At 42.1% G+C, this 25,690-nt stretch overlaps 1 protein-coding gene across 1 annotated transcript; it reads right to left on the bottom strand.

The window, feature by feature from the left end:
• Positions 1-473: 473 nt before the first annotated feature.
• LOC133127969 (collagen alpha-1(XII) chain-like) lies at positions 474-24,294 on the bottom strand. Its single transcript, XM_061241123.1, has 12 exons — positions 24,151-24,294; positions 22,772-22,879; positions 17,330-17,932; positions 15,366-15,644; positions 8,660-8,809; positions 8,447-8,566; positions 6,781-6,945; positions 6,336-6,482; positions 5,313-5,452; positions 3,993-4,122; positions 3,140-3,285; positions 474-2,658 (listed from the first exon to the last, which is right to left on the bottom strand). The coding sequence occupies exons 2-12, from the start codon at positions 22,842-22,844 to the stop codon at positions 2,497-2,499; spliced, it is 2,115 nt and encodes a 704-aa protein (XP_061097107.1). The 5' UTR covers positions 22,845-22,879; positions 24,151-24,294; the 3' UTR covers positions 474-2,496.
• Between the last annotated feature and the right edge of the window lie 1,396 nt (positions 24,295-25,690).

The following is a 25,690-nucleotide window of genomic DNA, read 5'->3' as shown; positions in this document are numbered from 1 at the left end:
AGTGGTTTTGTCAAATCCTGTCAAAACAGGCGGTAGCAGTACAAGCTACACTTGGCATCCTTTATCCATAGCAAACAAACCAATATGCCCCTATGCTGTATCGTAAGAGATGGTATAGTGCAATGTAATCATTTAATCCACTTCTGCAGTTCTTCCCAGGTTTTTAATCAGTCTGATTAAAAAAACTAAATATTTGCCTGTTCTGTATTTGAAGGAGGCCGCACGGATGGTGCAGTGGGTAGCACTGCCGCCTCACAGCAAGGAGGTCCTGGGTTCGAATCCCGGTCGGCTAGGGCCTCTCTGGGCGGAGTTTGCATGTTCTCCCCGTGTCTGTGCGGATTTCCTCTGGGTACTCCGGTTTCCTCCCTCAGTCCAAATACATGCAGGTTAGGCTGATTGGAGAGTCTAAATTGCCCATAGGTATGAGTGTGTGAGTGAATGGTGTGTGTGCCCTGCGATGGACTGGTGACCTGTCCAGGGTGTATTCCTGCCTTTTGCCCAATGTATGCTGGGATAGGCTCCAGCCCCCCTGTGACCCTGTTCAGGATAAGCGGGTTAGGATAATGAATGAATGAATGTATTTGAAGGCACTGCTCAATCATATTAATGGTCAATGTCAATGATGGCCTGTTTTATTATTGTCGTATCAATTGGCTTTCCCTTTTGGCAATCCAAATTCCAGGACTCAAAAACAGCGACATACCCCCAAGGTATGCTGTACATTTATTTTATTTATTTATTTATTGGTGATCCAGGGACTTTTAACACTACTCCAACAGCTGCACTACCCTGTGTTAAAACCGGCATTAATTTAGTCCAGCTTTGATTGATGAGGGTTTTCATTCTCTTTCTTTGGTCATCACACAGATTTAATGTGGGTACCTTCATAGTTAGCCAAATTGAAGTGTGAGATCTCTCTGCGGTCCTTCTTGACCTCTCTGCGGCGTTCAACACAGTCAACCACTCCATCCTCTTAGCCTCCCTGGCATCTACAGGGATCTGTGGCACAGTCTTAGAGTGGATTAAATCTTATCTCTCTGGCTGGTCCTCCCAGGTGTCCTGGGCTGGAAGAGTGTCAACCCCTCGCCCCCTTGTTACAGGAGTCCCCCAGGGCTCAGTCCTTGGACCCCTCCTCTTCTCCATTTACACAAGATCCCTCGGCCCCGTTATCTCTGCTCATGGAATCTCATATCATTGTTATGCCGATGACACCCAACTCTTTCTCTCCTTCCCCCCATCAGACACACAGGTCTCAACCCGTATCTCCGCCTGCCTGAGAGACATCCTCCCCTGGATGGGCAACCACCATCTAAAGCTCAACCCAGGTAAGACGGAGGTAATCTTCATCCCTGCTCTAACCTCTCCCTTCTCCGATTTTTCCATCTCACTAAGGGATACCACAGTGACCTCATCCCCTAATGCAAGAAACCTTGGAGTGGTGATGGACAACAGGCTGTCCTTCTCTGAGAACATCGCTACGGTGACCCGGGCGTGCAGGTTCTACCTGTACAACATCCGGAGAATCCGACCCTTTCTCACCACCTACTCCACTCAGCTCCTTGTTCAAGCAATGGTCCTGTCCCGTCTGGACTATTGCAATTCTCTGCTGGCTGGCCTTCCAGCATCTGCCATCAGACCCCTACAACTGATCCAGAATGCTGCAGCCTGTCTGGTATTCAAGGTTCCGAGACATTCACGTCACCCCCCTGCTCAGCAACCTCCACTGGCTGCCTGTTATGTTTCGCATCAAATTTAAAACTTTGGTTGCTGCTGCAGACTGCTGTCTGTCCTGGTCCTGGAATGACCTCCCAGTGGATGTCAGAACGGCACCGGTCTCTGACCTCCTTCAAGCGCAGACTGAAGAGTCATCTCTTCAGGCTATACCTTTCCCTCCCTAACTCACCACCATGATTAGCCTTATATATGCCATAGACTGTAATGGCACTTATGTATAGATTGTACAGAGATTGTTACTTGTATAGATATTGTTGTTTTTTTTGTATTAGCTATTGTATTGTTGTACTCAGGGTATTCTAGCTGCCAACTGTGGTATGCTAGTTTGGAAGTTGATTGTATTCTTCAAGGGTTCTGATTATCTGTATGTTTACACTAGGACTCGGAACTGTACTGTCCTCTCAGGTCCTCTTCACACTTGTACTTGTGTTTGATCTGCACTTCGTTGTACGTTGCTCTGGATAAGAGCGTCTGCTAAATGCCATCTAATGTAATGTAATATCAGCTAGTAACCTGGATGCTTTTAGGAGGATAAATGTCTGTGTTTTAAGCTATAATCAAGAGACAGTACAAAAACATTTACAGTTTTAGTGAGAGTCATTAAAAATAATGGTCTTCTTTCTTCACAGAAATCTGAATTGCCTTAGAAGCAGTACATGTAGATTGAAGCTTGACTGCGCAAATACCAGCTTTGTGCTGGGAGCATTGAAGGGTGATATGCTGCAGGAAATTGCATTGAGCGACTCCTTTGATTGGGTTGCACTACCCTGTGTTAAAACCGGGCATTAATTTTGTCCAGCTTTGATTGATGACTGTGGGGTCGCTGGCCTCTTCTCCGTGGAGGGCGATGAGGGAGAGACTGTACAATGTGTTGGGGAACAGATGTTCCAGGTGGACCTCAGTCACTCCTCCCCCGACTCGCACCTGCAGGGGGGGTTAACGACCCAGTCGTTAAGTGGTTAAGATATAACTCACCCAGAATGCAACCTGAAAACTTATTATATGGTCTGTAGTATAAAGCAGCAATCCCCCAGGCTTAAATTATGGCCACAAGCGCCTTTGCATGACTATCCGGATGACCCCTGCAGCGCAAACCTCCCCTAGAGTGAAATGCATCTGTTCACATATTATACTCGGCACGTATCATCTTTAACTACTAGAGACGAGACCCGCTAAAAAACATACACAGAGCCAATACGAGCTAATCCCTTTCAGTAGACCTTGTGTGAACACCACTATAAAGCAGATGCCCATTCCAAACTGGTTGGGCCCCAAGTTTATTGAAAAAAAGCTATATTTCATGCTTTGGTGCTAGCATCAACGGACCTGGAGGTCCTGCTGAAGGCACTCCCGAAAGGTTAACCAGTGTGACAGTCATAAAACAAGCAGTCTCAGTCAACCTCACCTCCTTCTCCTCTGAGGGAACAGTGGCGTTGACTGCACGGTAAAGCAGCTGGTAGCCGGTGGCCCCTGCAGCAGCGTCCCAACTGACCTTCATGGTGGTGGTGGTTTCATCAGACACCCTCAGGTTCCTCGCACTGGGGACTGGCACTGCAGGGTGGGGAAGTCAGACATAGAGGAACGTGGAGAAACTGTGCTCATCCTACTGTCAATGACCCAGATAAGGGTCACCATAATTACAGGGCAGCCAAGCCACCAGCCAGCATCATACCATCACATGCATTCACATATGCAAAGGCACACACACACACACAGAAACACTTTCTCTCTTTTGTCTATTGCAGCAACTTAATACACAAAAAATACTACAGAAAAGGTATTTCATAGCCTGGGTGCCTGGATGCATCTACTGCAATGCTAAATTATTTGTTTAACTTAACAATGAATAGGCCAGTAACCTTTTCCAGGACAAGACCACCAGAACATGTAAGCAAGTGTTCTTCCAGACAAATGTGTTGAACACAGTGTGCTATTGAAATATTTTATTTTGAGATTTATGTTGTGTGAAATAATGTCATGAAATGTACCTAAAACTGAGCCTTCAAAAGAATTTTCCTTCTGTACATTTTTTTGATAATTTTAACATTAGTTCTTCTTAGAAGGAAATATGAGTCAAAGGTTGAGATGTGCTTGCACTACTGTGACTTTTGTAGAAAGATTTAAACCCAAATACATGGTCTGAGGAGTAGACTCAGTAAAGTGATTTCAACAATGACTTCTACAAAATGAAAAGAGTCTGAAAGAAAATGGGAAGAAAAGGAAAGAAAATGAAAGATAGTAAATAGACTCATACTCACGGGTGATTTCTGTGCCTTTCAATGGCTCACTGCTCACATCCTCAGAGACGGCGAAAACTTTGACAATGTACTCGGTCAGAGGATTCAGGTTATTGAGGACCACAGTGGTCACTGTTCCATTGACAGACATCTGCAGAAAAACAGAGGAAGTTAAGTTTGGGCCGGAATGATGTTTTCCTAACACCACCGTGCCAAAAACAACAAGGAAATGCACTTCCACTAACCTGTGCCGCCATTGGAAAACATCGAAGTGGAAGTGGGCACAGAGAGTTGAATCTGTTTCCGGTTCTCTCGTACTTCTGGCCTTAATTATGTAATTGGCCCTACCATTTATGCTTTTCTGCATTTCTTGATGAGTGCATGAATGACAGCCATATATGCCCATATATGGAACCTTTCACTGTGATCTAATCTACTGTAATGAGTGAACCCGTGTTGGTGAATACAGCTAATCAACTCATGTAGCCAGGGCAACAAAAACCCTGGCCCTCCAGGACAGGAATTACCCACCCCTGCATTGGCGTAATGCCAATCAAATTCCACATTAATTGGTGCTTTGCATCAATTATCAGTTATATAAGCTGTTTATCAGTTAAATGAACACACTGTGCTCTGGAAATAGTTCATGTAGAGGTGCAGTTATAAGAAAACAAAGAAACACTTCAAACACACTCACTTGCTACTATCCCTTATGTACTGTCATAGCATGAATTAAAGCACAAATAAAATCAAGCTTTATTGTATGACTGCGCTTCCCATAAAGTGCCGACTGACGCTAGATATTTGGTAGACAAAGTAAAAACTCCTGTGTTCTGCCAACTAGATTCAGCAGGTCCGGCAGCAGTTAGAATAGGGGTGGAAAACAGCCAACTCCAGGCATCTGGAGAGAGGGTACCTGGGGTTGAACCTCAGACCGAGCTAAGTAACTCATGACAGGTGTGTCTAAATGAAACAACGCCACAGATCTCAGGCATAGGAGATCAAACGGAACCACCCAGACACAAAGTTTGTTAGGAGAGGGGCACCTGATAACAACTGCCCGAAATAGTATATCAGACACTCGACTATGGATATGTCACGGATCTGAAACCGAACACAGTCTCAAAGCGGGTGTACATCTGGTCGAGGGCATTCCAAACCCGCGCAAAATGAAGCCTGTCAACTTTTACATCGGTGGGCAACAGGGTTTCAGAATCCTGGGAAGTTCGAATCAAAGCAAACAGTCAATCACTTTTTTCAAAGTTTGAGCTGAACTGCCAGAGGTAACGACAGGGGCGGGTTTCGCAGCTGGAGGGGTGAAAAGTGCGGTGGCTAGCTCACTTCATGAGTAGGCCCCCTGGCCGCGATCATGTACTCCAGCCGGTACTTCTCCACGGACCCTGCTGGTGCAGTCCAGGTGGCGCGGAAGGAGCGGTGGGTCATCTCCGAGGTCTCCAAGTTGGTGGGTGGCTCCGGGCCATCTTGGGTGAGAGCACACGGTATGTGAGTTTGACCCCTGACTCCGGGGCCACACATAGCGCCCCTGTTTATTGACTAGAGCTCCGTAGTCAGAGGGGTCTTAAAGGTGCAATAGCTAAGATTTTTGTGTGAAAACATTGTCACAAGACCACTGTAAATCCCTTCCGTCAATGTCAACACGTTCACAGAAAAGGGGAAGGGATAAACAGTGCAGTGGTTTGAGGGTGTTTCTTGCTGCAATTACTCTCTTGGCTGTTCGGAGTCCGAAATGACATATTGTACCTTCAATTGAACTCAATTATCCACATTATCCTAATTTCAAAATCATAAACAGTTCTTTTAAATTTGATTAAAAAAGGAAAATGTTCAATCCAAAGGTTTCCATAATTTCTTTTTCCTTTTTAGCAATGCAACTTACACAACACAATCTGTTTGGCTTTTAGATTTATTTCCACAGAAGTTGGCTAATCTTCCCGTTTTTTCTGCTGTGTTCTGTGTGAGCCAAATCACAAAGACATTAGCGGGTCTCAGCGACTCCGCTACTCCTGTTTATGAAGCGCAGAATTCAGTTCAGCACAATCTGTTCTGCCTCCTTAAAATAATGGCTGCAAGACAGGACCGCTTTTCTCACAGTGCTCTTATACAGCAGCTATTGCTGCTGGCATTCAAGAGTTTCAGCTTGGCTTTATCACGTCCGTGTGTCTAGCTGCCAGGGCAGCATAAATATTTTAGATAAATGGGTTTTAGATAAATGACAGTGGTGCTGCCAATATCATGATGATCTTGTGAAATTTTTCTTTGTCCCTCAGAATGGAGATTCTTATAGAGTACGGGAGAAAGAGGGACAGTAAGACAGAGAGGTGGGGTTTGCTAAGGCAGCTTTACCTGAACCTTTGAAACTGTTACACAGGTTATCGGTGAGTCTGTCCACAATGTCCAGCAGGTCGGAAAAGTCTTCCACATTGTACATGTGGATATCATCAGGGTCTGAGGCAATGGACCTCAATTCATTTTCATCCGCATTTTTGACACCTAAACAGAGAACATTCTCTTTTCAGTTCTTCTTACCGAGCCGAAGTCAAACACAGCCAATAATGCATTTACACTCATTTGAGACCCATTTTCCATTGAACACAGTCATACACGTCAAGTATTTTTCCATTCCAAAGTTCATCACTGAAACTAGGGAAAAAAACCGAATATAATAGTCTTCTAACTGCTTCCAACAGTGTCCCTCAAGCAGCGTGTCAACCTGAGGACACAGGGAACTTATATTCAATTGAAAAGCAATGGAACTCTTGAGCACTAATGGTTCAAAATCATTACCCACCAACTGCATACAGCTCAATTCCCTCCTTCCGCAGGTTTTCAGAGTTTATGATAATTTCGTCTTGAGATTTGCCATCAGTGATAAGCACACCAATCTTTTTAGAGTCAGGTCGCAGTCCTACATTGGGTTTGAAGTTGTTCTGGAGGATGTTGTTCAAAGCAAGGCCTGTGAAAATAAGCAAGAATACATTGTCTCTGTAAATCATAGACACTAGAAATACATGCAATTCATATCCAGAAAACCAATTTTGTATAGCTTTAGATTGACATATTCCATTACATTACATTACATTAATGGCATTTGGCAGACGCTCTTATCCAGAGCGACGTACAACAAAGTACATACTTATAACCAGGGATAAGTGCGCTGAAAGACCCTTGAGGGAAGTATAATTTCAACTGCTACCAGTACAACAAAGATAAGGACCAGGGCCAATTAGATTTTTTTTTTTTAAAACAGACAAACAAACAAACAAAACGCAAAAGTATGACCAAACCCCTTAACTAGCCAAACACTGCTTACCGAGCCAAACTAAAAATACTGATACACAAAAAATTACAGAAAGACAACAATTAAGGTTTACAGGGAGGTGGGGAGGTGCAGCTTGAAGAGGTGCGTCTTCAGTTTGCGCTTGAAGGTGGGAAGAGATTCTACAGTTCTGACCTCAACGGGGAGTTTGTTCCACCACCATGGAGCCAGAACAGACAGTAGTCATGAGCGTGAGGTGGAAGTTCGGAGAGGGGGAGGTGCCAAGCGGCCTGTGGAGGCTGAACGAAGAGGTCTGGCAGGGGTGTAGGGTCTGATGATTTTTTTGTAGGTAAGCTGGGGAAGACCCCTTAACTGCTTGGAAGGCTAGCACCAATGTTTTGAATTTGATGCGAGCCATGACAGGCAGCCAGTGGAGGGAAGTCAGCAGGGGCATGACATGTGAGTATTTGGGAAGGTTGAAGACCAGACGAGCTGCTGCATTCTGGATAAGCTGGAGGGGTCTGATGGCGGACGCTGGGAGGCCAGCCAAGAGGGAATTTCAGTAGTCCAGGCGGGACAGAACCATCGCTTGGACCAGGAGCTGGATCGAGTACGGGGTGAGAAAGGGACGGATTCTTTGTATGTTGTATAGGAAGAACCTGTCTGACCGGGTCTCCGCCGCAATGTTCTTGGAGAGGGACAGTCTGCTGTCCATCACTATGCCGAGGTTCCTTGCACTGGGTGATGGTGTAAGTGTGGTATCCCCTAGGGAGATCCAGATGGGGAGAGGCAGGGAAGAATATCATTTCAGTCTTGCCTGGGTTGAGCTTTAGAGGGTGGTTGTCCATCCAGCTCTGGATGTCACTCAGGCAAGCAGAGATACGGGCTGAAACCTGTGTATCAGATGGTGGGAATGGGATGAAGACTTGGGTATTGTCCGCATAGCAGTGGTAGGATAGACCATGTGCAGTGATCACAGGGCCAAGGGAACGAGTGTAAAGAGAAAAAAGAAGCCTAGGACGGAGCCCTGGGGAACTCCTGTGGCAAGGGGCAGAGTTGTCGATACCGTACCAGCCCAGGCAACCTGGAAGGAGTGACCAGAGAGGTAGGACTCAATCCAGGCCAGGGCTGTGCCACAGATTCACCCAAGGTGAATACAACCACTCAGGAAATGTATGAAGTGGACATGATAGAATACCTGTCATTGTGTTGCCTCCTTTATATGGCAGGTTGGCCACAGCATCCAACAATTCCTTACGGGTTTTGTAAGCATTCAGGTGCCACTCGGTCTTGGGGTCATCGCTGTACTGAGCCAAGCCTGCAATGTCAATCAGAGTCACAGTAAACACACATGACTTCACCATTTACTGAAATGAAACACTCCTTCAACTGTAGCAAACAGAAGACTGACCAATCTGAACCAGGTTCGGGCCAATATTGAAGACGCCCACCATGCGACCAATGAACGTGCGGATGGTCCTGAAGTTCATAAACCCGATGCTCCACGAGCCATCCACTAGCAGGATAATGTCTGCTTTGGCACTGGTGTTACATTTGATCTCTGTAGGACCACAGAACAGTTAGAGTTAGAGTTAGAGTCAGAAAAACAACTACACCCAGGTGACTACATCCAGCCCTCTGGGCACGATTCAAGCTAATTTGCCAAATTACTTCGGTGAGAAATGAAATAAAAAGACCTAGAAAAAGAAAAAAAGTTGTAAGGATGAGCAATGAAGGAGAAGAAACTGAGGTAAATGATGTCAAGCAACCAAAAACAAGGAACATTTCCATTTTCACAAACAATCGCTACAAGACGTACAAAAATAAATTTTGACAAGTTGTTGATACATTTATCGTTTTTGTTACAATTTCGAAGACATTCACAGAGTAAATTCCATCCCAGGTTCGTCAATTTCTTCCTGACCCATTCCTCCAGGAGGTAATTCACAAGCACTTCTGGCCTGAGGCTTGGAGAAGATTCTGGAACTGTTATGGAACTCATCCCACAGAACAGCAAAAGACACTCTCTTCACACATGATATCCGAGAGGCTCATTTGTGAGAATTATTGCACATTCCTCATCCGTACAGTGATCACTACTGCAGGCACTGTTTAAAAGCATAGACGCACACTTTAGACATTACACAATGTCCTACAGTCTCAGCAATTGAAAAAATTTAAGAATATGAATAAACCTGATGTCCAATGAATTATGACAAAGAGTTGTTTAAGGCTATCACAGTCGCAGAAAAAGCTTCAGTAAAATAACAAATTTTATTTTTCATTTTTTATTTTACTGAAGTGAAAGCCTTTTAATAATAAATAAAAAATAAAAATACTGCATACATCATATTACTGTGTAGTACTTGACTTGGACTTCTGGAAACAATTATATGTCAGTCCAAAGTGTGATTTAGTTCAGTCCAATTCCCTCCAAAAAACTGTAGCAAGGAAAAGGCCACAACCAAGGAATGTGATTTTCTTGAGGGGAACAGACAGAGAAAATGAGGCCCTCCTTTTTGTAATTAAAAGTTAAGTGTTTGAGCGTTACTTCACTGTTGTCTTCGCTTTGTTCCTACACCTCTGGGATGTTAAGGCCCTGCTGGCCGGCACTATCACTCGATCTGCTACTGATTACACAAAGAATTTCTGCCCAAGGTCACCAAGGTCTCTGGAGGCTTCTATGAAAAGCATAACATTTTCCTTGCCTCATACAATCCATGGTTGCCCAGTGTTGTAGACTTTTCTGGGTAGTCAAACATGTGTAAATGCAAACAGATAATTATTATTCTTTCCATTCTGCCTTCTGCTGAGAAAAAAGCCAGCCCTCTGTGTCAAGAAACCGTGAAACTTTCAGGCCAGAAAAGCCGAGCTGATGGAATATTAATTAGGATAATTTAGGATAATAAAAAAAAAATACTGGATAGGCTTGGGTGCGAAAGAAAATTAGATTTAGGCTACTTGTCCGAACGCAGCGAAATCAGAGTGACGTCTGATCTTGCACTCCATGCATACAGTGCTGTAGCTATTGTTCTTGTGTTGTGTTGCTTAACAGCGCCACATCGGAGTAATGCCACCATTGCAGTTATAAATAATAGAAATCCGCTTGTATTCCCGACTGAAATAAAGCTCAAGCTAGGTTTTGAAACAGATGGTACCTAGTTGACCAGTTCAAACCAGCTCCCAGCTTGACAGGGTTTGACCTGCTCAAGCTATGTTTCGATAGCTGACAAACTACCCGCACTAACTGGTTGATGAGCTGGTATACAGTAGCTGGATTTTAAAGCAGGATTTATAATGTTTTAATTTAATGTTTAATGTTATTTTTATTCTGCAATGGAGGGGTAACACTGGAATAAGAGGCAACTGGCTGGTCATGAAGCTGGTCTAGCTGGGAATCAGCTGGTCAACCAGTTAGTGTTGGTAGCTTGTCTGAGCTGTTTCAAAACATAGCTTGAGCTAGTCACAACATGTCAAGCTGGGAGCTGGTCTGAACTGGTCAATCAGCTACCAGCTGCTTCAAAACCTTGAGACTTGAGCTGTTTCTTTCAGCAGGGGATACTCTTTCAGCAGGGGGCCCACTATTTACCTGTTAGGCCTTCCTCAATGAGTTCTCCCTCCTTACTATATGCTGTGTGAGTGCATGGATTTCTGCAATCCGTTCTGGCCCTGCCCCAATTGTGATGCATACCTTTTTGGAAGTACCTCTATGTCACATCATGTCAATCAAGATATTGAGTGAGAAAATTGTTGATCACAAGTTGGATATCCAGCAGTTATGGATCAATAGATCAGAGCTGTTCTATGTCACTGATGCGTCCTTGTGAATGGTCCATTTTGGGGGCACATTGCAGCTGACATTGAAAACAATAGTAAAATAGTAAAAGAAGACGACAGTGACAAAGAACAAAAACGAAAAAAGTTATAAAAATGTCCAAAAAAAGTTGTTGGGTTGTGTGCACAGACAAGGTATTGAAAAACCCAGCCTCAGACCCAGGTCCAATCGCTTTTGCTAATAATATAATGGAAACCCCAATATACTGTACGCGCGATGAAAACTAGCATACTGCTGAATGCAATGTTTTACAACTATACAATACATGTATAGTTTAAGACTTTGGGCTCTCCATAGGCGCACCACAGTAACATCCAGCTAGTTAGAAATATAAGGGAGAGCATGCTACCCGTCCAGGAGAATCTAGCTAATTTTACCTCACTGTATCTCGCCAGCCTGATTCTGGGTGGCAATGTAACATAATCTGTCAACATTTTCATTAGTTTTTCATATATTACAAAAAAGTATCATATTTTTAAGCGCATTTTGTTGTCGGTTCTCAGGGCCGGCAGTAGCTCAGGAGGTGAGGAGGTTGTCTGGCAGTCGCAGGGTTGCCCGTTCGACCCCCTGTCTTGGGCAAGGCACCTAACCGCAAATTGCTCCAAATGAGCTGAATGGTAACTTGCATGGCAGCCTATCACTGTATGAGTGAATGAGAGGCATAAATCGTAAAGCGCTATAAAAATGCAGACCATTTAGCATTTATATTCCCACTGGCTTCAGCAGAAATATTTTCCTTTGTAGCCCCTGGGATCATGACGTAGGTGGAAAATGTGTTGCTCTATACTAGGCGGCACGGATGGTGCAGTGGGTAGCACTGCTGCCTCACAGCAAGGAGGTCCTGGGTTCAAATCCCCGTCGGCCGGGGCCTCTCTGTGTGGAGTTTGCATGTTCTCCCCGTGTCTGCGTGGGTTTCCTCCGGGTACTCCGGTTTCCTCCCACAGTCCAAAGACATGCAGGTTAGGCTGATTGGAGAGTCTAAATTGAACATAGGTATGAGTGTGTGAGTGAATGGTGTGTGTGCCCTGTGATGGACTGGCGACCTGTCCAGGGTGTATTCCTGCCTTTCGCCCAATGTATGCTGGGACAGGCTCCAGCCCCCCTGCGACCCTGTTCAGGATAAGCGGGTTAAGATAATGGATGGATGGATGATCTATACTACATGGAACACTGCCAGCACCTGATTGGTCACATAATTATTTATGCAAATGAGATGGACACACTCCACCCAGAAACTATTTTTCAAAATTGTGCAGTAGGCAGACACAGGCTGAAACAGTGCTTTTGTAGTTTGAGCCATGGGTTCCTTTGGAGGATTTCCCATATTTTTTTCCCATAAGGATTTTGATTTATGCTGAATATATGGTCTGTGGTTAAGAGAGTTTCAGGTTTGGTCTATGACATAAGTTACATCTCTTAATATTGCAAACGTGCGTTTCAAAGCCGTTACAAGTAGCTATATAGAGACTACAACGATAATGTCGCCTGGTATGAAACTTGAGTGGTGGTTGGAAAAATATGACTGTTGTTATAGTTTCAATGTAGCAACTGGTTTGCAACTTAACATAACAACATAACAACATAGTGGATTAGACTATTAACGGTTGCAATTTAACTTACTTATGGGAAGTAGATTGAGGGAACCCATGGCGGAAGAAAGAGTTGGGTTGGCCTACAAAAATATGGCATCACTGTAATACTCTATTACTCTAATAATTCAGAAAACTGAATACAAAATCATGTAAAGATAGCCTTGCTTAGTCTGTTTACATATGTCTGTGTGCAGCACAAGACTGACAAACACAGTGATTCCTGCCTCCTTTAATTTCCTATTTTGCCTTGAGATCATTTTTCTCACAAAGTGGTTTCTCAAAGTATACTTGGGGACCCTATACAAAGTGTTCAGTGAAGCCTTGTGGTCTACAAAGTACAGTACAGTGGCACAAATGACATCAGCAAACATTCTAGTTGCAGCCTAAGAGTCAGCCGAGTATTCTCCATGTGGGAGTCAACTCCAGGATCCTGACTCAGCTGTCCAGGCAGAAAAATGTCCAGTCAGTCAACGAATGGTGAAATCAGCCTCACCGCCATGGGAAAGAAGGCCACTGGAAAATGTCATGGTCGTTGGGCTTTTTACATACGAACATACAAATGAATGAAACCAATTCAGCATTAAAGAGGCGTTTCTCTCTGGACACTTCTCCCTTGTTCCCCAGTGTGGGAGAAAGTCCTGCAACAGATGTCACTTAATGTCAAGTCTCCTGATGAAAATTTATGAATGAAGACCTCGGCACAAGTAACTTTAACCTCATCTCGCTTAACCTTATTTCACAGTGCTGCTCTTCCAAGCCTCACCCATGTACAGCCAGATAATAGCAGAACACCGGCCCAAGTGATTAACCATTTTTAATCAGGGCAAACATGTCTTGTCAAGCTAGTGTTGCCTCTTCAACAAAACCACTTTCAGCTGGGTTTAAGTACCTGTATCTGATAGCACAGTTTAGTGATCTCTGAGTTAGCTGACAAGCCACAGAGGATTTGTTCCTGGGTATTTCATTAAAGGAAACGGTAGCAGGCAAACCACTTGACCTTAACCAAAATGCTTTCCACTCCCCATGACCCACTAGAGTCAGTTCTAACTGTTAAAAGAGCTATAAGAGAAACAGATGTCTTCTCTAACCGTTTGTTATTTCTGTCTTCCTACAGGTCAGCCCTTTCAAACTGCCTTGGAGACAAGCAACGCATAACACTTTAAAACAGATATATATGTTAATGGAGCATAGCTTTTAAAATATATGGCAGTTAAAGACTGTTCAAAAAGAGAAGTTGTATACCTTAAAATACATTAATACTGTGTAGTTAAGAATGACAGCTGGCGAGCATTCAAGAGCAGTGTGTGGGACTGTCGTTGGCATTGCGATTCTTGAGCCAGGAAAAAAGTGATACTATTAATCTACATGTCCATTTCACTGTCTCTAAATTACTATTCACCATGTTACTATGATGATACTGGGGAGTGAAAATAACAGGATACAGAAACTATACCATAAGAGGGAGAGAATGAGAGCAGTCAGCCTTGTAAAAAGAGATCTCTCGCCTCATATTGACTTTATATTTTAAATGAATACCTGCCCTCGAGAGTGGTCCCTCGTCCGATCAGCGGGTCGCCGAGGCCGCTGGACGTTACTCCAGGGTACTACTCAGGCAATCAGAGTAGATGTTATGGAGTTTCTCCAACAACTAAACAGATCCTACCAAATCTCACAAATTTGTTGACTATTAGAAGATGCATGATTCAAGAAAAGTAGGAAAGCCCACCGTGAATATTAAGGCCTGCATTCTATCAACATCTGTTCTTAATTTTGAATTACAAAAAAAAAATTTTTTCATGCACTGCTTGGTGAGTTAAGAAATCACTGCACTTACACTGCATGGAAAACCATGAGACATGGACAAAGATCAATTTTAAGTCATTAATTAATTTGATGCACACCCAAATATGCACCTGAGACCGTGATCTTCAGCTTCCTGTCTTGCAGGAAACTACCCCCGTCAATTTGCCTCTCCCTTCCCAGGCCTGACTGATACTCGGGGGAGACAGTCACACGGTATTTGGTGGAGGGATGCAACTCTCGCAGCACGATGCTGGTCTCGGGGCCAGAGGTAGTCTCCAGTCTCGGCGTAACCCCGCTGACCGGCATGTAGGACAGGCGTTACCTCACTACCGCCCCTGGGGCCGCATCCCACGACACCCGGAAACTGTCTGTCGTCTCCTCCGACACCCTGAGGCCCGCGCCGACCCTTGTTCTGACTGTTGTCACAGGTTGAGGCCCTGGAGTCCAAGGCCAAATGCCATGACACCAAGACTGGGTGCCCTGTTTTGGCATGTTATGTAGGTGAGGTATTTGAACAATATATATTTTCAACAAGTTCTTATTTTAGTTTTTATTGGGTTGGGGGGTGCAAATATATTTGGCCACTGTCTGTCCAAAGACAAACAAGCGCAACCATTGGCTATTTAATCTGCTATTGCCTATTGCAGCTCTGGCTCTGGCTGTCAGAGATTATTCCTAATTGACTAATCTTTCATATCAGTTTTAACATTATTTCATATTTAACATCTGTGGAAACAACTAGACATTCATTTCAGCTGTATGTTTGAACCCATTCTCATTTCATTACATTACATTACATTAGAGGCATTTAGCAGATGCTCTTATCTAGAGCGACGTACAACAAATTGCAGAAAAGTTCAATTTCACATGGAAAAACAAACACTCACCCTCTAATGTGGTCTCCTCTCCTGTCAAAGAATAGCTTTCTCCCAGTAAATAGTGAGCGAAGACATTCACCTCATATCTGGTGAGGGGTGTGAGGTGGGGCAGGACAGCAGTTAAAGTGTCCCCAGGCACTGAAATGGACACATAGTCTCCATTTGGGTCTTCTGCATTTTTGAACTGCACCAAGTAGGACAGAACGTTCGTGCTGTTTGAGAGCCAGCTGGCCCGGAAACTCCTGGATGTGACCTCTGAGAACGTCAGCGACCTTGGTGCAATTAAACCTAAGAAGGGAGACACATCATCTCTTTATAATAGTAACTTAATTTTTTACCGTAGTCTTATGCACGGAAATTGCAAGATGTCCTAAAATGAAATTATATAATGATTATATAATGCACAATTGAAGTTTGACTGAGTTACGCAACACATTGGTAGCACCGAATACCTTTAGGACTCGTAATGTAGATTGACTCATGTTTGGCTTACTATTTCCCCTCAGTTTGGTCCTGAGAAAACTAGGCATGGCATGTGTGTAACACATTGTGGCCCAAAAGCAAAAGCAGCTTGTGGATACTGAGAGAGGATGGTGACCTCGGCCTGATTTAAATTCCTTGGTCATGACAAAAGCGTTGTTTGAGAGACTGACAGTTTTGTCAAGCCCCAAGCCATGAAAAAGCTATAGGTAGGTGTAGCTTTCAACTGGAGCAAAGGTCACAGGACTGTAGGCTGGTGTGGCTTGAGAATTTGTGGAATAATTCAGGTCAAAAGAACAGCTAAGCTCTCGTTGCTATAGTGTTTATAAACAGTTATCAATAACAGATTATGTAACCAGTCCTGAGGGTTCCAAGCACATGTTTCTTTGAGACATTATCATTAAGCCAATTAAGATAAATTTACAAATCCAAATAATGACGTTTGACAGCTGACTAATGCCATGATGAAATATAGGAAATGGGCAACACATTCACTGTTACAGTTTTGAACAGTACAGTCCTTCTTTCCTGAAACTTTCAGGTTGGAACTTATGTGCTCAGACCTCTGTCATTGTTAAAGCTATTTAAGCATGTACAATATGACATGCACCTATGGATATTGAGTAAAACATATCCTGACAACATCCTTATGTAAAGAATGCATACGTTACATTTGACAAGTGAATAACAGTGCACTTGGATTTTTTAACAAGATCCTGCCTGCCGCAAAACAAACATCTAGTTACACAATTGTCACAGTATGGGAGCTATGATGGGAATCTTTGCAGGACTTTAGTTAGAGAAGTACTTGCTATATGTTCACATGGACAGCACAGACTAAGGCAATTGCCTGTGAGATCCTGATATAAAGTGCCTTCAGAGATGATTGAGCACATTTTAAAAAATACTAAGACAGGCTGTATAAAAAAAACAGAAAATAGTGTTATTGGTATATGGGGAAATTATATTATTTTTCTTCTTGCTAGGAGATGTTTTTGCACTTGCTGTTTCAGCCTGGCTCCACCATCTACACAATTTTTTTTAAATGCGTTCTCATTTGCATAAGGTATTCTCTAACCAATCAGGAGCCGGAAGTGTTCCATTTCGTATTGATCTGTAAAACCACTTTGAAAACCACTCTTTAACTTAAAGAGACAAATTTGTGGCTTTCAACAATTTTCCAACTAAATATCTGATTGACATATATACATATGACGTATGTACATATACGTATGATGTCACGATTCGGGCGGGGCCAAAGTGCACTGCAGATTGCTTTTTTCAAAATTTATGTGCAGCGGAACACACCAACCAGTTTTTGTAAGCCAAAATTATAATATTTCAGAAGTGTTGAAATAATGGCACGGATTAAAATATTTCACTAAAAGGTAGGCATACAAGCATGTTTTCAGCCAAAAACACCTCAACAAATGTTCTACATTCAACAAATGATATCAAAATTCTATAGTGTCTTAAAATATCCCAGTACTTACTCCTTTTCTTAATATTTAGAAGTTCCTGCTCAATTCTCAGACAGATGGACTGCGTCAATTCCTTGGATATCCTCTGGAACGCGTCAAAGTCCTCCACAGTGTAGACATGGGTTTCCTTCGGCTCGCTAGCAATGGCCTCCAATTCTGAGCGGACGGCATCCTTGACACCCACAGCGAAGATCTCCACATCGGTACTCCTCAGTCTCGTGGCCGGATCCTTGAAGGCATCTGAGGACTTCCCGTCCGTGATGAGGATCGTGACGCGTGGCACGTTGGTTCGCGCCCCTCTGGCTGAGACAAATATCTTCTCCCTAACATAGGTCATGGCCCGCCCCGTGTTTGTGGAGCCTCCTCTATATGGGAACGTCCGTACCGCCTTGACCACAGCGTCGAGGTCATTGTGCGTGTTCAGGGCAAACTCGGTATGTGGGTCTCTACTGTACTGAACCAGACTGATCTGGACCTTGTCTCGTCCGATGTCGAAGGTTTTCACCAGAACTTCTAGGAAGGCTCTCACTTTGGCGAAATTGGCCAATCCTATGCTGTACGAGCCATCAACCAGGAGAACAACATCTGCTTGTACATCCACACCGAGTGAGCATTCTGCAGGAGGAGATAAAAAAACAAATGTCTTCTGTCTACTGGAATTCATTAGCATAGGAAAGACAAACATGGTAATAATAGGAATTCAACTATATCTAACTGTAAGAAATAAAGTGAAAACTTCTTTAATGGTGTGTCGAGGACCCGGCCCTAGGCCCCCCTGATGAGAGATTGACGGGGGATGGGTTCAGAAGGAATGCATTGTTAACCCCTCGCACACGCCATCGAGGTGGTAGTAAGAACGCCCGTAAGAAGAAAAATATGTGGTTCACAAATAATGAGCAGCCATACTTGTCAGTAGAGGGGTCTGAAGTCGGGGGACTTAGATTTAGGGTTTTAGAGAGCAAGGCTAAAGGCCTGACTGAGGCCATGCGTAGAATGTGTTCTAGCATGACCATGGAAGATGCTGAACACGCAGAACGGAAAATTGGAGACCCAGGGAGTTTTGCATTCAAGGAGACGATAGATGTGATAACATACTTGGTTGACACGTGTTGGCTTGCTCCTACAGGGGAGGAGCACAAGGCCTGGTTAAAGCAACAGGATGAGAAAGACAATGAAGATAATTGGGAGATCAAAGAGCAGGAGGAGATTGAAAAATGTAAAAGAGATAAGTAAAATGGAAAGGATGTCAATACCGAAAGAATATTAAGAGGCTTTAAGGGCCTTCCTGATTATAGCACAAATAATTTATCAGATAGATTCAAAGGACTGACTATAGAAGAAGTTGGGGGATGATTTACACTCAGCTATTAGCTGGATGTCCTTTGTAGATCCCTTAAGGCGCCACAAAATGGGGCACCTGAAGAGTGTGTTGAGATGGTGGCAGGCTTTAACTTCTGGCTTGCATGAGATCAAAGTTTGGAGGAAGTCAAGGAGAGACGATGAAATTGAAACAGACACCAGTGATGAATAGGTTCATTAAAAAATTACATAAGAGCTAGTATATACACTCGTATATTAAGATGGTGGAAATTCCCAAACCGGAGGGGCACATGAGATAAAATATTGGGGAAATTTCTTTTGAGGTATGAGAAAATGACAATTGGAAAAACAGAAATAATTAATATGATCATTAAAAAACAAGTTACATAAGAGATAAATGTCTTCCCGCTTGAAATATTGGGGACATTTCTTATCAAAAAAGGTACACTTTTGTATGCAAAAAAGATATATAAGGAATAAGCTTTTAGACCTTAGAGTGGGATCTTAGAATTTGGCTTCAGAAGATATCTACGAGCTGTTGAAGAAAGAGCCACGCAGAACAACTATAACCAAGCTGGAGTGGTAATTATAATCTATATTACTTGTAGAAGTAGGAAAAGTAACACATTATAAGTTTCCTTTTATTTTAATATCTTTTATTTCTCATTAAGGTACTATATAAGGTAGACAAATGTAGAGAAGTTATCATAGTTAGATAAATATAATATTCTAGAAATAGTTTCTTTTTAAACGTCCAGAAGGGGGAGCTATAGGATAAGGCTAAGGCCAAAGAGGATGGATATTGGAGGGGTGTACCTTGATTTTTAAACATCATGGTGGAAAGGTAAATTAGAAAGAGCTAAAGGGGTATATGTAACTTGCATGTGATCAGCAAACTGCAAAAGATGATATGTACACTGTAATCTGTATAGCTCTATTCTTTTGATTGATTATAATAAAGTATATCTTACTACAATCATATGTGATAAAGAGTCTTTAGAGGAATACATTGAATACAGGACATCGATTACCAGATTTGCATCACACCCTTCACTTCGAGACTGGGCTGGAAGTTCAGTAGAACTTACCAGGGCTCCAGGACGTTCGGAGTACTTGAGTTCGTCCCCGAGACACCTCATGATGAGGTACTGCTCGTGGGAACGTGAGGTCTGAGCTCGGCAAGGGGTCCGTGGCTCACGACAGGTGTTTTAAACACCACTTGCCCTTTCACCTTGTTTGTTGACTTCAATGTGTACTGATTGATCTGATTGTGTAGATTCACCATCTTGAGCTTTTTAACTAGGCAGATGGAAAATCTTCACCTACAGAGACCTTCATTGGCTGGGTCTTCTCCATAGCCATGATGGGTTCGCTGGGCATCAGACCGTTCAGGGCAAATAGGCTGATCTCATACTCCGTTTCCGGGGACAGGTCCCTCACGGTCACAGAGGTCTGACTGGGTCCTACATACAGCTCCTGTCGCTTGCTGCCCGCTAACATCGGGACCATCTGGACTTTGTAACCTGTGACATCCCCCAAGGAGGCATTCCATATCACTCTCATGGACTTAGAGGCTATCTCTGTGACGTGCAGGTTTGAGGCCGGTTCCACCGCTGGGGTCAACAGCAAAAGACATAGGAATAAAAAAATAAAAATGAAATAATTTTTTTTTTTAAGTTGGCTGCTACCATCTTATTTTAAAAAGAGAAATAATCACAAAACCTTTCCATGGTATTTTATGTTCTTTTACATAGAACCGTGTATCACTCGACTCTGGAACATTCTGAATGGCTAAATTTAAATAATTGAGATGAATCATGTGATGCTGACTGCAAGCTTTGATCCTGTGAGTCCTGTTTTTACTCTAGCAGTCAGCAGGGACGTTTTGATTTACCGAGCGGAATTATTCTCTCCATAGTTCATATTTAAAGCTACGAAATTAAAAAAATGAAATAATAAAGCAGCAAACGTATCATAGCTTGTCCCATCATGTCCCAATCTCTCAGTCACTCCTATTTGGCTCACGTACCAAGACAAACTAGGTTAATTTTGGGAGGCGGAGGCATTAAAAAATTCACTTTGACAACAGACCTCAACTTGCTTGTAATAATACTGCAACCCATTGTGCATAGCTCATTGCTTCAGTACATCTGGCCCTGAAGGACATTTTCCAGGCAGGAAAATGTGTGATCTAACCCCAGCCATTCTGCATTCTTAACTGAGGGGAGAGGCACATTACGCTTGTAAAGTTCTGATCTCCTGATCAGTTGCGCTTTTCCACTTCTTTTCAAATACACAGTTTGTCAAAGGTGACACTTGTGTACTTTCTTTTCCGTCAAAGAGATTTGTGAAGAAAATACCAAATCTAGCACAATAAAATACAAAGACGACAGTTGAAATACAAACATATTTATACTAAAAAGAAAAATGAACACATACCAAAAAAATACCAAAAAAAACAATAGCAGTATGGGCAGCTGTTGAATTGAATCTGGTCTTCCTATCATCATGCAAATGTACATGAAAAGTTGTTTGGAACAACTTGAAGCACTTGACAAATATCTCCATGTACAAGAAGGACCACATACACAGACCAAAATAATATTTTAAAATGATATTCTTCTGTATTCCACCTCGTTCATGCAAGTATAGTGCAGATATATCTAAAGAAAACAGATGTTAGTTGTAATGTTAAATCCAAGGTAATTAAAGCAATGTTATTGATGTTAGTAAATTATCCTTACAACTTAATGCCCAGCATATGTATATTGCTAAGGGGCAAGGAGTGATTAGAAGGAGAACTTAAGAGGCATGCAGAGACTGGTGTGAGAAGTGGGATTTCGCCATATGAGAAGCATGCAAGCTGCTCGAAATGGAGGCTTGGAAGCAAAATACTGTCGAGAAGCTCAACAGCTAAGAACAAATTGAACACACAGGCACACAACAAATGGCCTGAGCAACAGCCGGATTTGACACGTGGACATCGAAAAGGACGATCACCAACCTGGCAGATCAACTCAACTCAATGGGCGTGGCTTCCTGTCTCAAAAAGGACCAATCCCATGTCCTCCCGCACATTCAATGTGGGGGGTGTCCTTCACAGCTCAATACCAAGTTTATGTGCGCGCGCATACACATACATTCACTCTCACATTCCGGAACATACTCTCTTAGGACTGTAACATTTTCACACGTTTTGTCTTGGCACAAGCATCCATACGATTTTATTTATTGATAAAGAGATCTGTGAAACTTTTAATTGTCTGGTAGTAAAGTAAAAGTTCCTAAAAAATATTTTCGGGTGAGTAAATATTTCCATTCCATAAAACTTTGCTTATCGTTTAGGCTGTGACATTATGAATCTTTCAAAAATATACATATTTATCAAACTTAAGAATGTAACTTTTTAAGAAAAATGTATACATTTTGAACTTGGTGAATAAAGTTTTTTATTTAAATAAATGTTGCTAAAAACATTTATAATAACATGTATATGTGGATATTCAATTGAAAATTGTAATTAATATTTGGCAATGTATATGTATAATATAAATTATAAAATTATATCATTATAATTTAAAAATATTTTCTATAACTGCCCAACAGTGACACTACTGAATGACTGTTTACCAAAGTACATTGAGTCAAACTTGCTTGCCAGTTGGTCTAACTAGTACAGAATGTGGTACATTCACAATAGGAAAATAACATTTCTTGGTCAACCATAGAATAAATCTCCAAATGCCGCCACCTGGTGTCAAAGATGCTACACTACAGACAGATGTTTTGCGCCTGGAGTGGAATGGGAAGCTTGGCACGCACAATCAACCCCAATTCTTGAATTCGTATGTTATTCCTCACGTTCAATGCTGACACCTTCCTACATAACACACCAGTGCTCGTGTCGTTTTGACTATCTACATCTGAGGTTCATAGTAACCGAAACAGCATCCGCAATGTCTGGCAATATCAATCCAGTTCATGAGAGAGAGAGAGAGAGAGAGAGAGAGCGGAACTGCGGTTCGAATCTATATTAGAGTGGAAGTCAATCCGTTAACCCGTTAGGACATGGTAAATAGATCACATTGGAAAGAAAATGGAAAATTTGAGGTACGGGAAATTAGCCTACGTTACCTTCTTGAGCATCGACCCACGTTACTAGTACAGCCAGGAGGGCTACCGCTGCCAAAGACAGCCTTATCTTCATATTTAGTCTTTCTGGCTCAGCAGCACTTGAATGAACTACGGAGAGGAACACAAGAAAAGTTACTCTAGACGAGTATGACTCTGAAGTGGCTTTTATGGAAATAAACAATGCATTTTCCAGAATCCGTCAAAAAAGGCGTTCAAATGAGAAACTGCATTTCCCAATCCGCACACGTCGATGCAATAGGATGAGACTCTTTTTTTTTTAAGTTCGCCGCTGGTAAATAATTCAGCCTAATTACAAAATTGTGGATCCAGAAGTTCGTTCAACAATAGGCTAGGCGATGCAATTCTGTTTAAAGACCGTAATAAGCCACCCATTTCTAAAGATGAACTTATTCACAACATGTTATCTAATTCTATAATCTATTTTAAGTAGCCTGTAGCACCTCAGAAAATACGGGATAATCGATAGTTATATGGCTTCAGCACGCCTCCTATAGTTATAGGCTGCATATATTCGATTAAGGTCTCTTTAATGCCAATACAGTATATAGCCTACTAGCTAATATAGGCGACTGACAAATTAAATTAAGTAGGATTAATCTGCGGCACCAAAAAAAATAAATAATAAAAATAAAAAACCTGCAGGAGCCAAACGTGAAATATATTAAATTATATATAGCTATTCAACATGCTTGATCCATGACATTAATTACAACAGGCTAAATTAAAATAATTTCATTTCAAAAGTTGATACCAAGCCAATTTACCCACATCAGATAATAGTAATCCAACAAATAAAGTATACAACAGATTATTCGCAAATAATTATCTTAAATCCTCTGGTGTATTCTGTCCAAGCTATAGTCTAGTAGCCTACCCCCAACTCTAGAAGCACTGGATAAGAGTGTCAGCCAAGTATTGAAATGGATAAATAGTCAAGAAGTCTCTATTTAAAAGTGCAGTCTATTAAAAATGACAAAAGAGAAGCAAAAATGCAATATGTTCTACATTAATAAAACTCTCATGGACCACCAACAATGACGATATCCAGCATTCTTTCATAGATAAATACATCGTGAAATAGTTCGTTTAAATTGATGAGGGGCCATAGACGTTTAAATTAGGCGCTATTTTCTCAGATTACGTTGATAAATTCAGACCATTGACTTGAAGTGAATGAGCACATATGAATAACGAAACGCATACTTCAAAAGCAATACAGCTGTTCCACATTATATACAGAAACCTGAAAATGCACGATGATATAATTCTGATCGCTCTTAGCGCTAGCAGTAACATAATTGATCTAATAGGCTACTTAGAGATAAAATATAGTCATTGAAATGAAATGTGATGCTAACCTGTGGACGTTTTTTTAAGTGATCTTTTAAAAGAAAGAAAACCCAAGCTTCTTCGGAGAGGCCCTTGTTGAAATCTGGCGGTCGAGCTTCAGAAGAGGTGGCAGGTTCGTGCAGACGATTACTAAGAGTTCCGACTGCAGACGTCCAGAAAGGAAGCCTCTTTCCAAGTGGGAAAAATCTCCCCACAATCTGCTACTTAATAGGGGGCAGTTCCCAACTCTCGTTTTACTATCGTAAGCTCTTACGCCATTCAGTAAGCGTGGAATCCTGCCATAATTTGATATATCCAACAAAAAAAAGCTGGGATATACTTTTTGGAAACGTCTGCATACTTGTCTACATTCCTTTGCAGTGATGGTCATCTGAGTGTTTAAGCCACAGGTCTTCCACCCCATAGCCTACTGAACAGACAGCTAGCATCTGCATTTGGAAGATGTCTTTCGCTCGCAAAATTAGCACAATGACGCATTTTTAGGAGATCCGTACTTAATATAGCATTTTAGTGTTAATTTGTGTTTGCGAAATTTTAATAGAACACTGTTCATACATACATGGCCACGTGTCAAACACCGTGGCTTTAAAGACAAATATTTAATCCGATATCACAGTTGTGCGAGTAGGCTACAGATACAATGATAACTGTTCATTTCTAAGATGAATTGATCTTAAACGCAGTCGTAATGACGCATGAGATTAAATATATTATCGTTTTTGACTGTTAGATAAATACATATTCTATAGGCTAAATTCGCTGAAACTACAGTGACGCCATCCGCAAAATAAAGTTTTTGCAGATGCGGCAGATTATTGTTTCGCAATTCACTAAACTAGGCTATATTTAGAAAATGTGCTAAGGCTTAATGAACAAGCTTGAATTTAACATTTAGTTAACACATTTAAATGCATTGCAAATAATTTCCATTCCACTTGACGCTCGATTTCGATGTAGATATTACACTTGTAGAAACTACGGTCGTCCATTATCATTCAACTGAATCAATTAGCCCGATGGCAAGGTCTGCGCGTTTCTAAGTATTTTAGGCAGCAGCATGACAATTCCAAGCAAACTTGGCCCTCTAGCGGCTAAACATGTAAAGTACTCTAGACTGGAGCTACGTTTCAGCACATTCCACTTGAGTAGAGCAAACTATAGGTTTTCATTCATTCATTCATTCATTCATTCATTCATTATCCTAATCCACTTATCCTGAACAGGGTCGCAGGGGGGCTGGAGCCTATCCCCGGCCACCGGGGATTCAAACCCAGGACCTCCTTGCTGTGAGGCGGCAGTGCTACCCACTGCACCATCCATGCTGCCAAACTATAGGTTTTCTTTCTGAAATGTAAGTTTTTTTCCTTGTTTTGTAAAAAAGTTTTAAGTAATGTACGGTTATGATTACTGAGCTAAATCTAAACAGGTAGGACATTAGGCTAAGGTTATACAGAATGATTCTGATTTTTGTTAGTGTAAAACATTGTTTCGTGTATAAGGCAATTATGAATCAAAGAATGAATGTGGCAAATTGGAAAGGCAAATTAG

This window comes from Conger conger, chromosome 5 (assembly GCF_963514075.1).
Source record: "Conger conger chromosome 5, fConCon1.1, whole genome shotgun sequence".
NCBI classification, from domain to species: Eukaryota; Metazoa; Chordata; class Actinopteri; order Anguilliformes; family Congridae; genus Conger; species Conger conger.
This window is presented reverse-complemented; position numbering and strand designations above follow the sequence as displayed.